At 39.6% G+C, this 20,178-nt stretch overlaps 1 protein-coding gene across 4 annotated transcripts in view; it reads right to left on the bottom strand.

Annotated features, from left to right (window-relative positions):
* Positions 1-19,712, bottom strand: part of ccdc172 (coiled-coil domain containing 172) — a 37,528-nt gene extending 17,816 nt beyond the window's left edge. For 2 of the 4 annotated variants that reach the window (XM_069900026.1, XM_069900024.1), the window contains exons 1-5: positions 19,533-19,712; positions 12,339-12,424; positions 6,267-6,383; positions 4,789-4,954; positions 2,049-2,150 (exon numbers count right to left, since the gene is read on the bottom strand). In XM_069900026.1, the coding sequence (XP_069756127.1) occupies positions 2,049-2,150; positions 4,789-4,954; positions 6,267-6,383; positions 12,339-12,424; positions 19,533-19,611 (550 nt within the window). In that variant the 5' untranslated portion in view covers positions 19,612-19,712. The remainder of the gene's footprint in view (positions 1-2,048; positions 2,151-4,788; positions 4,955-6,266; positions 6,384-12,338; positions 12,425-19,532) is intronic. The other 2 variants (XM_069900027.1, XM_069900028.1) reach the window with 2 other exon arrangements.
* Between the last annotated feature and the right edge of the window lie 466 nt (positions 19,713-20,178).

Below are 20,178 nucleotides of genomic sequence, written 5' to 3'. Positions count from 1 at the left end.
AAGAGAACAGAACCCTCCTGACTAACCTCCCATGTGGGACCATGTCAAAAGGCCTTACTAAAGTCCAGGAAGACAACATCCACAGCCTTCCCTTTGAACAACTTTCCTGGTAGCCTCCTCAAAAAACTAAGATTGGTTAAACACAACTTTGCATGCACTAAGCCATATTGACTATCCCTAATCAGTCTCTGGTTATCCGATCTCTTAGAACACCTTCCAATAATTTAGCTACTATGGACATCAGGCTCAATAGCCTACAATTTCCAGGGTTACTTTTGGAGGCTTTTTTTAAACAATGGAACAATGTGAGCTATCCTCCAATCCTCTAGTACCATATTTGTGGCTAAGAACATTTTAAATACTGTATTTCTGGCAGAACCCCTGCAATTTCTGTACTAGCCTCCCTCACGGTCTGAGGGAATATTTTGTCAGGCCCTTGGGATTTATGCATTCTTATTTTGCTTTAAGACAGCAAGCATGACCTCACTGCTTGTTTTCCTTGCTTCCCTCAACTCTGTGCCAATTTTCTGAGTGAATACCATTAAAAATATACATTTAAGATTCCCCCATCTCTTTTGGCTCTATGCCATAGCTGACCACTCTGATCTTCGAGGGGACCAATTTTGTCCCTTACCATCCTTTTGTTCTTAATATATCTGGAGAAACCCTTAGGATCTTCCATCACATAATCTGCCAAGCAACTTCATCTCTTATTTTAGCCTTCCTGATTTCTTTCTTGAGGTTTTTCTTGCATTTGTTATATTCCAAATACCTCATTTACTCTGTGTTGCCTATATCTGCTGTATACCTCTCTTTTCTTCTGAACCAGATCTCCAATATCCATTGAAAACATTGCCTTTAATCCTGACAGGAAGATACAAACTCTGTACTCTCAAAACTTACCTTTTAAGATCTTCCACGTACCTCACACATCCTTGCCCAAAAACAACTTATCCCAATCCACTCATTGTAGATCCTTTCTCATTTCCTCAAAATTGTCCTTTCTCCAATTTAGAATCTCAACCAGAGGCCCAGACATAATCCTTCTCCATTTAACTTGAAACCAATGCCAAAATGTTCTACTCCAGATGCTTCTATCACCTGTCCTGTCTTGTTCCTGAATAGGAAATCTAGTATTGCACTCTCTCTATATTGATTTAGAAAACTTTCCTGAACATATTTGACAATCTCCAAACCATCCAGCCCTTTTACTGTATGGGAGTCCCAGTCAATATGTGAAAAGTTAAAATCTCCTGCTATCACAACCTTATGTTTCCTTTAGCTGTCTGCTCTCTCTCTCTCTCTCTCTCTCTACAAATATACTCTAATTCTTGTTGACTATCAGGCGGTCTATAATACGCCATAAGTGTGGTCATACCTTTCCCATTCCTCAGTTTCACCAATTTAGCTTCAGTAGACAAACCCTCTGATCTGTCCTACCTAAGCACAGCTGTGATCTTTTCTCTGACCTCTGATGAGCAAAGTCACACCCTCCCCTTTCATTCATCACCCCACCCCACTCCATTCTATTGCATCCAATAATAATGGGCTTCCCAATTACAACTTTCATGGTGGGAAGGAGGAGTGCTCTTCCCCCACCTGCTCTATTCAGTGCAATGAAGTCAGAAAAAAAACACAGATGCCAATTACTTTTGTACCAACTCCCTGATTGGAATCCTCTCATCCCAAATACAAATCTCCTATTCACATTACCCTTCCCTAGCTCACCAACTCAACTGGTGATCCAATGTTTCCCCTTCCTCCCCCCCCTCCCCCCACAAAACAAGTGCTGGGAAATCTTTTCCCTCACCTCCCTTCACTCCCAAACACACACAAACAGATTGTGGTATCCAATAATGGTGACTGATCTACAACCCCAGCCTCAGGAGGGGATGTCCAAGTACCACATTTGCCAGTGCAGTAATACTTGTGGACAAAACTAATTTGTTTTAAATTATTTCTAATTTTGGTTTGAAAGTTTTTAAATCACATGTACTAAGTTACTGGTAATTATGAAAACACAACATTGAATTCAATAGGATCAAAACCTTGCAATTTGTCCTGGAGTTGCAGAAGTTCTTCTTTTAACTCACTTTTCTTTTGTTGGAGATCAATTAACTGAATGTTTTTTTGTTCAAGGTTTTTCATATCTGTAAATATGTGATTCACAATAATTAAAAATAATTATTTTGTTACATTTATCTTGAACAGCTATGTCCCATGTTTCATTGTTAGAACGATGGCAAGTTTTACAGGATATATACTCAAGAAAAAATTGCTTTGTGATTTTGTTGACAGAAAAGCCATTGGTTGAGAAATATTGCATCATTTTCAGTTTAGGTGCCCATTACAGCCCAATATTTCTTACTGGCAACAAAATGCAGCAATAATATCTTGTGCCTGTTTCCTTCCAAAATGTCAATCTTTCTGAATTCTCTTTGTCAGCTACCAAAGCCAGTCCCACACTCACGGTTATCTGCTCTTTTTGTTGAAAAAGTGGAAAAAACACACAATCTTTAGAAATTTAGCAAGTTAACTGGCGTGCCAAATGTAAATAACGGTAAAACTGTAATATAACAAAAATGTGGGAAAAAAAATGGAATAGTAAAAGGAGTAAAGAAAAGTTCTTTATATAAATGCACAGTTTTCATGTTTGCTATAAATAGGAACAATGGGGAAAGAACTAATAACGATTGTACAGGCAATAATTATTGTACAAGGTGACAATGCTGGGAATTGTACATTCTGGGGTGCACAATGTCATTGAAAGTGAGTTGGAACCCTATTCATAAGAGATGAGATCAGTGCAATACTGAGAAACATTCTTGCTTAAGAAAGTCAAGATGTAGAATCTGCTTGCATAAGGGTTTAAATAAGAAAGGGAAAGATGCCAATTATAGAGTGAATAGTCTATAGACCACCAAACAATAACTACCCTGTATATTTCAGCATAAGTTGAGTCATGAAGCCTTAAAAAAATTTCTCAATAAAAAGGGGTGGGGGTGGTCAACTTATACACCGGATATACTTTTGAGCACTAAAATTCAACAAGAAAAAGATTCGGCGTACAAGTGAATGCTGGAAGCACCTCCCCCTGCCAGCACCACTAATCCCCGACACCTCCCCACTGCTGGGCACCACTATAACCGCTCCTACCTGGGACCGAGGTTACTGTTGCCGCTCTTACCTGTTAGGCCGTGGTGCCGGGAGCACAATGTCGCTGCTCCAGCTCCGTGGGCCATTGCCACTGCCTGGTACGCAGAGGTTATTTTTAACTTATTTAATTTACAGCTTTGGGGAATTTGAAAAATTTTTGGATTGATCCTGGGAGGCCCCGGACAGCCCACAAAATTGGGGGGGGGGGGGGTGGGTCGATTTATACACTGGATACAAAATAAAGTCATTAAAATGAAACTAAAAAAGTGGGGGGGGGGAGGGAATTGCCTTATCTGCTGGTCAACAATGGTTCACAACCAGTGGGCCATGTCTTACTGGTGGGCCCTAGTGTGTTTCCATGTAGGTCTTTAAAAATATTAAATAAAATACTTTAAACTAGATAAAGATGTGTTTCTTACAGAGCTGCCTTTGACTTGAAAATATTACTCAGTCATTGCCAATAGTGGGCCATGGCAACTTCCCAAGAGTGAACAAACCAAACTGGCAAAAGAAATCTGAAGAATGAGTTCTTAGAATTTATTCAAGACAGTTTCTCAGCACAATGCATTACGGAACCAACTAGGAAACAGGATATTTAGATTTGCTCATGTGTAATGAGGTGGAATTACTTAATGATCATATTGTAAACAATTCTCTGGCAAATAATAATCACATTTGAAAGACTTTCATGTTGTTTTGAGAAATGGAAATTTATTTAAGACATTAGTTTTAATAGAAAGGCAGAGATAACTAAAATAGACTTGGAAAATAGGTTTTTTAAAAAAGAGTAAATAAACAGTGAAAGATATTTAAGAATTTTGTAATTTTTCAACAAAGATTAGTGTTAAGCCAGAATACTGAGAATTTTTTTAGAAACCAGTGCAGGATGATTATAAGAGAGAAAATAGATTTATGATGTAAACCTGCAAAAAATATAAAAATAGACAGTGAGGGATGCTGCAGGAGTATAAAAAATAGTTAATGTGTTGGTTGCTTAGAGGATGTGACTAGGGAATTTATGATGGGAAATAAGGAAATTGCAAAATTTCATGTAAGGAGAGACTAAAAGCATTCTAATAGTATTAATAGGATTCTAAATATTACATGAATAGAGAAACAACCTCTATTCCAGAAAGTAGGGGAACAATGCAAGTAACTTACGACTAATCAGATTAATATATGAGATTGTAAAAATGTTAGAATTTATTATTAACTATGTAGTAGAAGGATATTCAAAACATCATAATGCAATCTAGCACAGTTAACTGGATGTTATGAAGGGGAACTGACAAATTTATTGATGTTCTAGGAGGATGTAATAAACAGGATATATAAAGGAATACCAGTAGATATGATATATTTGGATTACCACAGAGGCACAGCAATGCACTTTTCTATTTAGAATCCACAAAGTCTCTGCTGCATGTTGTACCATGCTCAAGAGTGTTGTAAAATTAAGATACTCTCACTTTTACCAGTTCTGCTTTATGAAAACTCTATGACTGAATTTTAAATGCACATTTTTGGTTTTTAAATTAATTTTCTAAACCTTAATGGAAAAAAATTATGTAAAATCTATTTTTTCAAATTGGACAACACAAACATATGGAATGTAACAAAAAAAAGACTAACCGCTCTTCAGGTACTTAGCTTCTGTTTCCAAGTCAAATATTTCTGACTTTGCATTTACTTCAATCGTAATTATTCTGCTGCTTATGAGATCATATGTAGCATTGAATTCTGAAATTTCTCTAACAAATTTGTTCCTTTCCTCTGTGTTCTTCCTCCTCTTCTCCTCCTGATAAAAGAGAAAACATTTTTTTGGATATTTTCCATTTGAATGGGATAATAATTCATCAAGATTTGAAACTCCATTTTTTTTTCCACCATCTGCTCTTCTATACATTTCCGCCAAGACTAATAGAAATCACAAATCAAATATTGACGAATGAGTTAAATCATGTTCTGATCTTTTCAATCTGGATTTATGGCCAAACAATTTTTCAATTATCAAAATTCTGTTCTGTACATTGGATGCATATTTTGCTCTGTGTATTAATCAATGATTCCTTTTAGGAAGACAAATTCTTCCTTACTCTCAACCCCTTCAAAATGTGTCCCACTTCAAGGCTCATCTATTAACGCTCCACCTTGAGCTGCGAAGTATGGTGATCTACCTTTTGCATATTTTTCCAGTCACCTGAACTCAAATGGGTGCTTTTTTTTCTGACAGCATTAACAAGAGCAAAAAAATTATATAGCAGAATGCAAGGATGAATAGACATCTCACAGCTTTTTCCTCACACTGGAATATCAATTTTCTGCATTTTATCACCAGTCCTTCTTGAGGTGATTGTTAGTTAAATACAATGTTGATATTAGTCCTATCCCAAATCCTCCATGACACTTGCCATTTTAACTTAACGTAGTTATCCCTCATCAAAATTATGGAATAATACCATGGGAGATTTGGATCATAGAGGCTGCATGAAAATGATCACGAGGCTAATTTGGCATAGAAAATCAATTTAATTAAACAAGAAAGTCTTCAAGTGGGGTGAATTTAGTTCAATACAAAAAAGTGCTGGAGAAACTCAGCAGGTCATGCAGCTTTCTTTATGTAGCAAAGATATGTAACCAATGTTTTGGACCTGAGACCCTCATCAAGGTGTAATGAGTTATGTCGAGGATCCCAAACACTTTTGTGTATTGAAATATAAAATAAATGTTAGTTTTAATAGAATTAACTTAAAAGCCTTCACAAAAACATATCAAAGTTCAATTCCTCTTAACTTTGTATTTTGACAGAGGATCTGAAACCAAAGAAACATTAGTATTTGTACAAAAAGACAAGGCTGAACCTTGACAATTAAAAAGCCAACTTTAAAAATTACCAAAAAGAAACACACAAGAGGTTTATATGCACCTGTGGAGAGAGAGGCATGTTTTGACAAAAAAATTCTACGAAACTGGCAGAATTATTATTGCAATAAGAGAAAGCGTAGTAGAAGTACTAACTGTGCTCAATTGATTGACTTATTATACCTTACTGACTTGAAATATTATATTACTAACAAAGTTTAAATACATTAAGAATTAAGAAGCCTTACTAGTGCTTCTAAGTAGATTTCATTTTCTTTGGCCATCTCCTCCCTTTGCTTCTTCAAGCCCTCTTCCTGTTTCTTCAGCAGATCCAAATGGAAAAGCTCTTCTGAAAGATCCTTTATCTTTTAATAAATACACATATAATATTTAATTGGTTAGTTGAAGATTGAATATCACCTAAAATTCATGGAGATTCATGTGCATGGTGAAATGAGGCAAGAAGCTGGTTTACAACAGCCTGCTGAGACATTAAATCCTGTACCTGGTATCCCAGTCACAATGAAGAAAGATACATTTTTCAACACTACTAAAGCTCGAGACCAGGGGTGTCAAACTCAAATTCACAGAGGGCCAAAATTAAAAACTTGGACTAAGTCGTGGGCCAAACTAAATATTTATTGAAAATTTTCAACAATATCTGCATGTTTTCTCTTCTTTCAACATATGTAATGTTAAACTTTTTCTTATTAAAATAAATGTTTAATAATAATTTTGGTTAAACTCTTTCCAGAAGAAGCATTAACAAATGAGAAATAAAATATTCAATAAATAATATTTCTCTATAGCCTTTAAGCTCCTTTTAAATGTATTTTTTTTCACAAGCCAAATGGTTATATGGTTAAGTCAAAAAAAAAACAACTTGCTTCAATGACAAACAGGTTTGTCTTTTAAAATGATGAACATATAGTCTGACTCCCACCTGTCTTGAAAGGTCCTGTTTTCTGTCTTTCGTTTGGCCATTTTTCATAAGGGGTTTATTACATGTGAGTTAGGCGACAGGTCACAGATGCTAATAAAAGTAGAGAGGAGGTGGGGGCGATTAGCAGGCCGGGGCTAATGCATTTGCAAAGCATTCTGGGATTTGTAGTATTAGCTGTGCATGCGCTATACTGGCGTGGTGTCCAGCGGGCCAGCTCTAATACATATTTGATATGATCTTGCGGGCCAAATATAATTATATCACGGGCCAAATTTGGCCCACGGGCCTGAGTTTGACATGTGTGCACTAGACAGTCTTTCTAAGGCACCGATAAGACAATGAGTATCTTAGTTTTTAAAAAAAAAACATTGCATTAAAAGAGGATCTCAGTATCATTGTGCTGTATTTTTCAAAAATTTGAGTCATAGAGAATTAGGTGCAATTATTTTCTGACTTATTCATTCAAGTGATGATTATTTGCACACTCAAGTATGAAAAAGGCCGGCTGGGGGCTGATAACCTCTCCTGTTTAGGCCACGTATCAAATTGAGCTTTTTTTTCTCTTTAACATTAGAGAAGGGTTGTTGATAGTATTATGGAAGATTGTACTGCAGACATGGATAATAAGGATCCTTCGATGCTGTTTTTAAAAAAATTTATGAGTGAGATTAAAGGTACATTTTACACATGGCAAAAAAAATGTTCAAAGGGGCTTAAGATTTAGGACCACATGATGTTATGCAAGGAAGTAACACAAGACCTTCAAAAGTGAAACTAAATATGCATGGGAAATGCATATGCTAATAGGGTTAGATAACAAAAATCTGCTGTTATCAATTATAAAGGTAAAAATTGCTAGGTGAAATGACTAGTTTCTGTGCTTAAAATATTGTAGTCATATAGTAATGATAACATTTCCATTGGTCACAAATCAATTGGATGTTTGAACAAATTTATACACTTTTTGGGTGTCATTCTGGCTAGAGGTCCGTGACAGATGGTGTTCTGTAGGGATTGGTGTTGAGACATTTGTGGTCTGTGATAGATATAAATGATTTGAAGGAAAAAGTAAGTGGGCAGTTGAGTAAATTTGCAGATGACAAAAAAAAATTGGTGGGAGTTGTGGACAGTATAGAACACAATTAAAATTAGAAAAGGATACACATCAGTTACAGATAGAGACAAAGAAATGGCAGATGGAGTTTAATTCAGGTTAGTGCGAGGAGTTGCACTTTGAGAAATCCATACTTGTTTCTGTTGGTCAAAAAAGTCATGTTGCAGCTATATACAACTTGGGTTAGAATGCACTTAACAAGTTTTGCGTACATTTCTTGTCACCCCATTACAGTAAGAACATGGAGACTTTGAAAAGGGTACAGAAGAGGTTTGTTGGAATCTTGCCTGATTAAGAGGTTATAAGTTATAGGGAGAGGTTGGACAAATTTAGATCGTTTTCTCTGGACCATCGTAGGCTGAGGAAAGTATTGACAGAAATTTATAAAATTATAAGAGGCAATAAATTAGGTAAACAGTCAGATTGTTTTCCCCTAGGTGGGGAGGAGAGTTGAGATAACAGATTCTAAGAGTTCAAGGAGCTACAAACCTGGACACATGTTAGTATCAAGAATTTTATTTACAACCAGGAGTAAACTCTACAAACAAAACACACCCTCAAATAAATTTCACTAGCATGCAAGGTAACTAAACCAGAAATACCCAGAAGACTACTGAGGGTTAAAACAAACAGTACTTGCCACCCCCTGACGTATAGGCACAGCACACAGAATAAAGACACTAGGTGAACAAGTCACTCTTGCGCACAAGAATTGAGAACCACCCCCCCCACCCACCCCCCACCCCATATTTATGCACCTTACAATAGTTGCTTTAGTACTGTCTGCAGCCTCAAGCCAAGCCTGGGGTCTTCAAGAGAAAAAGAGAGCACATGCTCAAATTTTATACGCCATGGCAGGAGCCTGTTCCAGGTATTGACTAATGGACTGAAGGTGATTGGGATGACCAATCAGAAGATGATTTAGTCTATAGGCAGGTCTGATTTTGATCGACAAGTGTCTTCAACTTGTTAGCTACAAGTGTGGTGCTTCCTGTTTGACCAGTGAGGTGACCTTCTGTATTTCACTAGGGTAAAAATGTCACATTTTAGAAGATGCTTTTAAGGAGGGAAGTAAAGTATTGGTGGAAGGTGTGACGTGTAGAATTTTAAAGGTGTATGGAGCAAGTTTTTACAGAGAAATAGGTACCTGTAATGGTCAACCAGGAGTAGTGATAGATGTAGGTGTAATAGTAGCATTTGAACGGCATCAAGACAGATATATGAATGTGCTTGGAATAGCGAGACATACGTATATCATTGCAAACAATAGAGTGGGCTGAAGGGCTTATGGCTGTGCTCATTATGTTAAAATAATGAAATAAGCAAACAAAAACAATAAAATTGTAGAGAATTTGCAATCATTTATTTTGGCAGAACATCAACAAGGACCAAAGTGAAAAGACATGCCAAATAATATTTTGTTAAAAATACACCTTTGTTCATGCTAAATTATAGCAGGCAATTTTTCTCTACTTGTGGAAGAATTGCAGCAATTGATTATTATAATTATCAGAAAATCATTTAGAAAATTTCAAAGCATCTCAGAAAATTGACTACTCTATCAGAACCAATGTTCGATCAGATTCAGTTGTTAAGTTGTGCAGATATCAAAAATCAGATTCTTACACAAGTTTTCTGAGCCATCAATATTTCCGTGGATATGAACAATTTCAACAATTGTGGTTCTAATTATGCTGCAGTGCCTTCTGGTTTCAATTTCAACTACACAAGCAAAAGCCAGCTCAGGTATGAATTGTATGGAGTAAGTTCAGATCTCTTCAAGATAGTGGACTGTGGTGTAATACTCCATCAAAGTAGATTAAAACAGCTGATTTATTTAACCAGCTGAACACCATGGTTCCATCCATCTTCTCTCAGGATATCTAGATTTATGTTCCAAGCACAATTATTACAAGTGTCCTTCTTCATTGCTGGACATCTGCCACTCATGATGAGATGGAACAATTTGAAATTGTGCCAGCAACAATAAGAGCCACTTGGATTCATCTTTCTTGGCAATTTGCAGTGACTTTAACGACAAGGAATAGATCACCTAATAGACTGACTGCAGCCACTGGGAGAGTCCTACATAGAAATATAAGACATGGGTAGTATAAGGTGATGCACAAGGATACAACATAGTGGTTTTATTTGCAGCTATAGAAGTGTTGATTTCTTCTCAAAGAGGTGCTACGTTGATCAACCACGGAATGTGGCAACAATGCTGTGTTGTTACCCACTTTCTGGGTTTGGAGGTTATCCACAAAAATGACCATTGTCATTGAGTATTTAATGACTATACTTAAATCCTGATGAAAGATGTCAAGGAGATGGCTTTTTAAATTGTTACACTATTTGTGGTGAACAAGTTCCCATAATGTTATGTGGATATTAACAAAATTGTAAAATGATGATTCAAGGAGGATCAGAATATATTTCTAATTCAGGATTATCTTCAACCTGGAGGCTACCTTGCAGGGGATTTTTTAAAAATCAACAGCTTGTGTGTGGTTGACAAAATATTGGAGTTGCTTTTATACCTATTTGAAATTTAACACACACTGCAAAAAAAAAAAAGCAGAAAGCAATGAAGACTATTGAAGATGTTCTTAGCATTCAAGGCTGCTGCTTTCCCTGAATGATTACAAGTTTCCATGGCATCACTGGAACTATATTCGGAGAAAATATACAGTATTCTTCGCCATCTTTGCAGCTGCAGAGGACTTTTCCCACTAACCTAATTCAAGGATTTCAAACAATGGAATAACCTTGCCAAGGAAGGAATTAAGCTCTACGATGTTCCATAAGAGATTTCTGGTTTGCCTGCAACCACAAACCTGTGGCCCGCAATCTTTATTGTCTACTCAGGAGATCAGTTTCCTGCTCCATCTATGTAGAAGCACATGATTTTAAAAAATGTGACGTTAATAATCTGATGGCCCATGGAAAAACTAAGAGACAGACCTTCTCCACTACACACAGAGCAGTGGAAGCATGGGTGTAAAGTTGGATCTTTGACAGCAGAAAACGACAGCCTTCTATCATCTCTGAAAGAGAACAAGTTTCTGCTGATAGCACTCCTCATACAGGCAGAGGAAGGAGCTCTCAGAAGATACTTCCTCCTCCTTTACCCTCCACTGTCCAAGACGACTTTAATTTGCCACTTCTATAATTTCTCATAGCCATGCTAGAAACTCAATAGAACCATATATTGACAATGTCATCTGTATAATGTTCAGAATACATCAAAATGTCTGTATGCTATGTATTTTTCAAGATTATAATTATCTGATTTAATACTGGAAAATATGTGTACATTCAGAAGTACAAAAATCTGGTCTGCTCAGGAATTAGGTTGGTTCTGATCTTATGAAATATCAGGCAGTACTTTTAAAATTCAAATTTAAGGAGGAATAAAGAAGAGATGAACAGGTAAATTTTGATTGTTCACTCATTAGCAAATGCATCATGCCTCATTTATCAAAGCAATCACTTTTAAAGAAAAATAAAGTTACACGACAAAAATAGGAACAATTTTTTTTCTGCTTGCTGATATGGTTGGAGCAGCCATCAGAAAGAGGTATCGGTCCCACAAGACTTGCAACACCAGGTTCAGGAACAGCTGCTACCCCATTCACCATCAGACTCCTCAACAATAAACTCAATCAGAGACTCAATGAAGTGCACAAGTAAGAGTCCTTAAATTATTATTTTTTAAATTCTCTCTGTATTGCATAGTCTGTTTACATTCATTATCTGTTTACAGTTCTTTATTTGTTTACATGTATAAGCTGTGTACAGTTTTCTTTTGCACTACCCATAAGTGGTAATCCTGCCTCCCCCTCAGAAAAAAAATCTCAGAGTTGTATGTGATTTTATGTATGTACTCTGACAAGAAATCAGAAATCTAATCTGTACATCCGTGGCATGACGCATACACGCACGCACTCAAATGCTTGCTAAATTAAAAGGGTTTGAGTTTTGGAAAAGCCGGATTCTTGGGTGTTCCAGATTTATGCCATCTGGATTTTTGGACTTCTACTGTATATTAAAATAACACTGGTCCAATGGAATTATTTCCTGTCAAAGAGGATTCTGTTAATTTCTATATCATATCAATGGTTTTGAGAAAGGTTGATGCTGCAAACTCTATTTGTTGACAACCACTTTAGACAGTTATCAATATCACAATATACATAAAATACCAAGTTTTACAATGTGTACTACTTTTTAAAAGTTTTGAAAAATAACTTTTTCAATTACCTTTGATTCCAACATAACTTTGTTTTTATGTAAATTCTCAGTGACATCTCTGAGCTTTTCATTGCACCTAATAATTTCTGATTTCACTGAAATATAAACAATGAGAACTAAATTTAATAAACAATCCAAGTTTGATTTAATGCATAATATGTAAAATTAGTAAATTAAGAAATATGATGGGATAGAAGAAATAAAATATTTGCATAATCCGGCTGCTTTTATAAAATCTTTTCTCAAGCAGATTAAACTAGAATTTATAATACACAAAATAATTCAATAGTAAGAATGCAGTAACCTGATGTAATTGATTTCTGCAGCTCAGATGATTTATGTGCATTTTTTGAACGCTGATAACTCCCTCTCCAAGGGCTGGTGCAATTTATAATATATAACTACATCTCTAAATCCAGAATAAAAAAATGGAATTCATACTTTTTACTGTTTAATCAGCATTTCTAAGTGTCATTCTGGAAGACAACTGTGTAATATGTCTGTTTTTTAAAAAATAAGTATTTTTTAATCAATATTCTTTAATAAGATCATTATTTCTGTTCTCATTTCTCAGAGCTTCAATCAAAATAATTGCATCTTTATGTTTCAAATCAAAGATGGCAATGTGATTATCAATGCTCATTGGTGCTTACTTTAAATATTTTTAAAAACAAAGGTACTGTACAAGCCACATTAAGGAAATCTTCTTTAATTTATTCAATTCTCTTGGTTAATATATTCAAATAGTTTGTTACACTAAATCATTAAAGCAAAAAATAAGTTTGATGATTCCTTGTGCTCAAAGGAGACATCATGGGTATGTTTTTTGCTCTGTGTTCATTCCTCTCCTCCCCCCCACCCCCCCCTCCAAAGAATAGTGGGCGGTTGGAATGCATTGCCAGGGTGGTACAGTAGGGAGATTTATTTATAAGACTCGGATAAAAGAAAAATAGGTTATGGGTGTAAAGTAAGGAAAGTAAGGAAGATTTAGTTTGTTGTGGTTTCTACTGGTTGGCACATCATGGGCCAAAGGACTAGTACTGTGCTCCAGTGTTCTATGTTTAATTCAAAATGTCAAATGCACCATCACAGATCTTGTTTGTTCATACAACTGAGGTAACTAGCAAGAGATGATTGACCTGAAACAATTTTCTGACTCATATGTGATGCTGCCTAGTCTTAGCCTGCGGAGTATTTCCAAAAATAACAGTTTTAAAATGCATTACATTTTTCCCATTTTGTACATTGAAATATTTTTAGGTATCAAATATAATTTAGTCCAGATTTATCCAATGAACTTCTGCAGCAAACTGCATTGATCCACAAGCGAACAGGTTACGGAGGTGCAGGCTGACATCATAATGGTCCTGGTGGGATCATGGGAGTTGTGCTGATAAGGTCTCAGAAAGTTCCAGTAAAGTCAGTTGGTTGGTTCAACCCATTCACAGCTTCTGTGTGTTTTTTTTTCCTTTCAGTTGCTGCACCGCCCACTAACCACAGTGGTGACCCCGACAGTCCAAAAAGGCATTTTTGATCCCACGATGAACAACATGAGCGCTCAGAACACAGTCTCTCTGAAGCTGCCAACTTTTTGGACCTCACAGCCTTTAGTCTGGTTCGAACAGGCTGAGGGCCAGTTTCAGGTTAGGCTTATCACCGCAGACACCACAAGATATTACTACGTGGTCAGTTCACTTGACCAGGAGACTGCTGGATGAATCATCAACTTCTTACATCAGCCGCCGACATGAATGAGACAATTAAGGCGCTCCTTATCTACACCTTTGGTCTTTTCTGCTGCAAACGAACGGCACAGCTGCTCCACATGGCCATCCGCCCTTATGAACAATACACTGGCGTTAATGGACGGCCACAGGCCCTGTTTACAATTTGAGCAGATATTTCTCAAACAGATGTTGGAAGATATCCACCTACTCCTCGCGGACAACGACTTCAGCAATACACACAGGTTAGTGGCCCGTGATGATGTCCTGTGGCATGCCAAGCACTATGGTGGGGTATCTATTGATCTAGATGCCACATCACACCCAGCGACTCGAGGATGCCTATGATAGCCGCAGCAGATGGAGACTCAAACTCGGAGTGGTGGTGCTTCTACCATCAGAAATGGGGTTTTGGAGCCTGCTGCTGCCATCCACCTTACTCCAATCTGGGAAACACCACTGCTACGACAGTCAGCCACTGAGAACGGCACTCAGGGTGGCATTACCTTGTGGACACAGGGGCAGAGATCAGCGTCTTCTCCACCCCCCCCCCCTCAAAGCAAGACACCCATGCTGGGAAGTCAGGTTTGTCCCTCACCATCTTCTTGGGTACTGGGATGATTGATGCCCTTTTGAAGCAGGTGAGAACTTCTGACTCCACAATGAGAGGTTGAAAATGTCCGTGAACACTCCAGCTAGTTTGGTTGGTGTAAATTTTCAGTACCATGCCAGGTACACCATCAGGGCCTGATGCCTGGTGAGGGTTCACCCTCTTGAATGATGTTCTGATGTCGCCTTCAGAGACAGATATCACTGGGTTCTCAGTCTTTTCAGGGATACTAGTAAACATTGTTTGGTTCTTCATCTCAAAGCAGGCATGCATCACAGCCATCTATAGTCTTTGACCGCTTTTGTAGGCTGTAATGGCCTGCACTCCCTGTCATAGCCAGCTTTTATCTGTCCGCCTCTAGCTTCCTCCAGAATTGCTACTTTGTAGATACCCTTCTGCAGGTCATATCTGGACTTCTTGTAAGATCTGGATTCCCGGCCTTAAACACCCTTGAACTCACCCTCAACAGGTTGCAAATCCTCTGATTCATCCAAGGCTTCTGGTTGGGGAACAAATTGATATGCTCCTGTGGAGACACACTCGTCCACACAGGTCTTATAGAGGTACAGCCGGGGTGATCAAAATTGTCTAAGTGTGGTCGTGGTATGGCAGTAGGCATTCTTCATGGTGGTGTAGCAGTGGTCGAGTGTGTTGGCTCCTCTGGTCTCACGTGATGTGTTGATGGCAGTTTATTACAGTCTTCTTCATGGTTGGCCTGATTAAAGTCCCTTAAAATGATCTGAAAGGCATCAATATATGCTGCCTCGTGGTTGATAATCCCCGGCCTCTGTCCCTCCAGTGCCAACATGACATTAGCCTCTGTGCGACCAGCATGACGGCAGTGAACTCCCTCGGAAGGTGGAATGAGCAGCACTTATTTGCCAGATGTTCCAGGTAAGGGGAGCAGGGCTGGGACATAACTGTCATGTTTGTGCACCACAATGAACTGATGATAATGACACAAACCTCCGCATTGGAGCACGTTGCTCAGAAATAAGGGTATGCGATCGTCACTTTGAGTTGGGTCAGATTGGGCTGCAGATTATTGGCAGTTGTTGCTGCCGGTGAGGGGTGGCTGGAGTTGGGGGGGGGGGGGTCGTGTTGTTTGAGTCCAAGCCTAAGATTAAGGGATTTTTTTTTTGAAATGACAGATCAGGATGAGATGAGAGAAATATGGAATAGTCACATTAATTGAGTTAAGTTTGCAGATACAGTCTACTCAGAAAGATTGCCTTCAAGTCATACTGAGGCTGCATTGAGATTTCTGCACGCTGCACATTCATAACAAAAAATTACATGCCTTTGACCTGAAGCATTCACTCTCCATTTGTTATTATAACATACTGCCTGATCTGTTAATTATTTACAGGATTGTATGTGTCTATGTTGAAAATTATAAAATAGAAAGCAAGAACACATGCAGCATGTGTTCAAATTGGCCTCTAATTTGCACGTTCATGGTCTGAACAGATGTAAAGGGCATACAGTGAAAAAGGGAAATTTGATGATTTGTATGGCAAGGTCACTTTTGATTGTTCTTTTCATATATTTGGATTGCAAAATCTATAAAAACAAACATAGCACCATGCAATTCAACATACAGACTAAACCACTCCTACACTCAGAGGGTTCAAAGAAAATTCTAAACTACAGTACTCTCTTAAATGCACAGCAAAAAGCAATTTCAAACTTAGAGATCATAACTATAAATCTGTCACTAATAAATCCAATAAGGAGCATAGGAGAAGGTGCAAATTTCAGTGGCTCTGATCCATCACCTGCTGTTTCTGCTTCCTGAAAGCAACTAATCAGATTGTAGAAGGTATGTCTTGCAAGTCTGAAATGTCCCAGAAGTGAATGAAGAGGCATTGAGTCAAGATATCATGCTTCCAAAACTCCCCTGTGCTTTTACAGCCAACAAAACTGTCAGCTCTCAGGGTTTTCAGATACTCCTTAATATATTTTAAAATAATTAAAAATTATATAAAATAGTTGAAAAATGTAAGAAACTAAAAATTTATAATTAAAACTGTAAAACCACATTGAGCCATGAAAAGGAAATTATTTTCTGCTCAATAACCACCTACCCACTCACTGCACCTCATTCAGTTCAATCAATTCCAGTGAAATCAATGGGCTCTTGGATCCTGCACCAAATGAATGCATGGAAATTGAACTTTAACTTACACCAGATTTCATTAGGAATGTGCAGGAATCCTAGACATAATGGTATTTTCAATTGGAACAGTCAACTTTTTCCAACAACAATCCAGACTTTCTTTATATCCATTGACTAAGTGAGGCAAATACTAATTAATCCTGGAATAGCTGGATAATCAATGACTTGAGGGAGAAAGAAATAGAAGACTAGACTGATTAGATCAGACCAAGGAGCAAAGAAGCACGAGTTGCAGCATTGTGTTCCACAATCAAGGCAGCTCAAATAAAGATTAAACAAGTAGGTTTTAATTGAGTGAAACACAAAAATCTGAAGATGAGCACGGTTAACATAGCAGTTAGCACAACACCTTTACAGCGCCAGTGTCTGGGATTCAGATCCTGCGCTGTCTGTAGAGTTTCTCCCCATGTCTGTGTGGGTTTTCCCCAGGGGCTCCAGTTTCCTCGCACCATTCAAAAAAGTATTGGGGGTATAGGTCAATAGGGTATAATTGGGTGGTGTGGGGTTGTGGCTGTGCATCTAAATTTAAAACACAGAAATGCTGGAGGAACTCAGCAGATCTTACAGCATCCATGGGAGGCAATAGTTATATAAATGATGTTTTAGGCTTGAGACCCTCTTCTTTGGCCACAGTGGTCCTGGAAGTCATATTATTTTTCTGACTTTCTCGAGAGAAAACATGATAACAGCTTTCCCATTCCTGGTGGTCTTGGATGAATATGCTTGACAGACAAGAGCAAGATTAAAAACATCCAGAAAGGTAAATCCAGTTTAGTATTGAATGAATGGAAACACAAAAAAAATGTATTGACAAATTTGAGAATGTAAGACATTTGTTGCCCAATAAATTCTAGATTTTTCAAAGAGAATAACTAACATAACATGGTTAATATGCCTTGGTGAGTGGTGAGGAAATTCTGAATTATAAATATTTGGTAATTATATATTTACAATAACTGTGTTTATCTAGTTTCAGTGTAGTGCAACAGCACTACATGGACGGTAAGTCCTCATGGACATGTTTTGTGTTTTAAATAATGCAAGTAGGGTCCATAGGCCAAGTTGATAAGACCAAGCCTTAGCTTTCCTGACCAATCTATTGAGCCTAAAGAAGACAAGGTACTTACAGAAACATCAACCATGGAGCCAAGGCTCCATAGATCATACCTCTTGGTATCAAAGACACAGTGAAGTTACTAATAACATGGCTTGTAGAAATCTGACTGTGCAAATTCTCCCATGAATTTTAAAGTTAATATTGTTATAGATAGAGAATTTGGGTTAAAAAGGGTTTAAGTTAAAATGTGATGATTAGTCATAAAAGGGGGCTAACCACTAGAGTTTAGCTGGAAAATGTTACAACAGACTTGCAACAAATTTAACTACAGAGAGACATGCAGGAGCCAAAGATTGATAAAGAGTGAAAAACAGAATTTGGTGTGAGCAGAGGTCATGAATGATCGTAGTGTGCGTGACTAACAGTAATCAGGATGATTCTGCAAAAACTAACCAATTAAAGCAGTGTAGTGGAGATGCCGAAGGACAAGCAAATTGTATAAAAAACAATGCACTGTATGTATCAGGGCTTGACTTGGCAAGAAGCCGGTTGAGTCCAACTCTGCAGACTTGTGAATAAAGCTTGTCGTGTCACCGATCTTAAAGAGACTCATTTGTGATTCTGACAAATATGATATTCAGTAATCATCAGATGTGGTATGTATTCCATTAGTCTTATCAATAGGTAGGATTACTGTCATTCTTCAAGGAAATGAAATAATTTGGCAAGCATATGCAGAGAGCCATAGGGTATGGGTTACTACAAAGAACGGTCATTTCTTAGACAGTTGAAGAGGACAGCTAGCCTTAAATAACCCAGCCACTGTGTCCTTGATACCGGTCGGCAAACATAGCCAGGCTGCTGAATGGCAGTGAAAGGGCATGCAGGCGGTCGCCCGCTGGCCGTGCAGGCGGTCACTCACTGGCCGTGCAGGCGGTCACTCACTGGCCGTGCAGGCGGTCACTCACTGGCCGTGCAGGCGGTCACTCACTGGCCGTGCAGGCGGTCACTCACTGGCCGTGCAGGCGGTCACTCACTGGCCGTGCAGGCGGTCACTCACTGGCCGTGCAGGCGGTCACTCACTGGCCGTGCAGGCGGTCACTCACTGGCCGTGCAGGCGGTCACTCACTGGCCGTGCAGGCGGTCACTCACTGGCCGTGCAGGCGGTCACTCACTGGCCGTGCAGGCGGTCACTCACTGGCCGTGCAGGCGGTCACTCACTGGCCGTGCAGGCGGTCACTCACTGGCCGTGCAGGCGGTCACTCACTGGCCGTGCAGGCGGTCACTCACTGGCCGTGCAGGCGGTCACTCACTGGCCGTGCAGGCGGTCACTCACTGGCCGTGCAGGCGGTCACTCACTGGCCGTGCAGGCGGTCACTCACTGGCCGTGCAGGCGGTCACTCACTGGCCGTGCAGGCGGTCACTCACTGGCCATGGAGGAACTCAAAGAGGCAGGAGAGAGAGGGCAAAAACCCTTCCAAACTATTCAGCTCCAGTCCAGAGAGGAGCGTCAACACCGCCTCCTACAGGAGGGCTCCCCGACCTCTGCTTGCAGGGGGTTTGGGGTGGGGGGGGGGGGGTAAAGGCACGGAGGTTGCTCGTCGCCCTCCTGTCAAAGATGGGACTTAATTACCACTCTGCAGGAACTGTCTTTTTTCCAAAGCTTTCTGTTCCGTCACGAGGATTTCTTCGAATAAGTTGTCCAAGCTCATGGCCGAGCACCGAACCCGTCAGGGCGCTGCAAGAGGGGCCGCAGCGTGGGGAGCACGTGGGGAGATCAAGGCACGTGACGGGGGCCGGCGTCCTTCCGGTGGGGGAGCCGACGGCCCTCAAACCGCCAGTGGAGGGGCGGGGCGAACCGCCAGTGGAGGGGCGGGGCGAATCGCGTGGAGGGGCGGGGCGAACCGCCAGTGGAGTGGGGATGAGGTCGGATGGGGAAACTACCAGTGGAGTGGAGGGTAGGGGAAATGGCCAGTAGAGGGGGCAAATCGCTAGTGGAGGGGTGGGGTGGGCAAACTGCCAGTGGAGTGGGGCAGGGGCAAACCGCCAGTGGAGGGTGGGTGGGGGAAAACCGCCAGTGGAGGGGTGGGTGGGGGCAAACCGCCAGTGGAGGGGTGGGTGGGGGAAAACCGCCAGTGGTGGGGTGGGGCAAACCACCAGTGAGGGGGGCAAACTGCCAATGGAGTGGAGGTGCGGTAGGGTGGGGAAACTACCAGTGGAGTGGAGGGTAGGGGAAACTACCAGTGGAGTGGAGGGTAGGGGAAATCACCAGTGGAGTG

Source organism: Narcine bancroftii, chromosome 10 (assembly GCF_036971445.1).
Source record: "Narcine bancroftii isolate sNarBan1 chromosome 10, sNarBan1.hap1, whole genome shotgun sequence".
Lineage (NCBI taxonomy): Eukaryota > Metazoa > Chordata > Chondrichthyes > Torpediniformes > Narcinidae > Narcine > Narcine bancroftii.
Note: the sequence above shows the minus strand (reverse complement) of the source record. Positions and strands in the feature narration are given on the sequence as shown.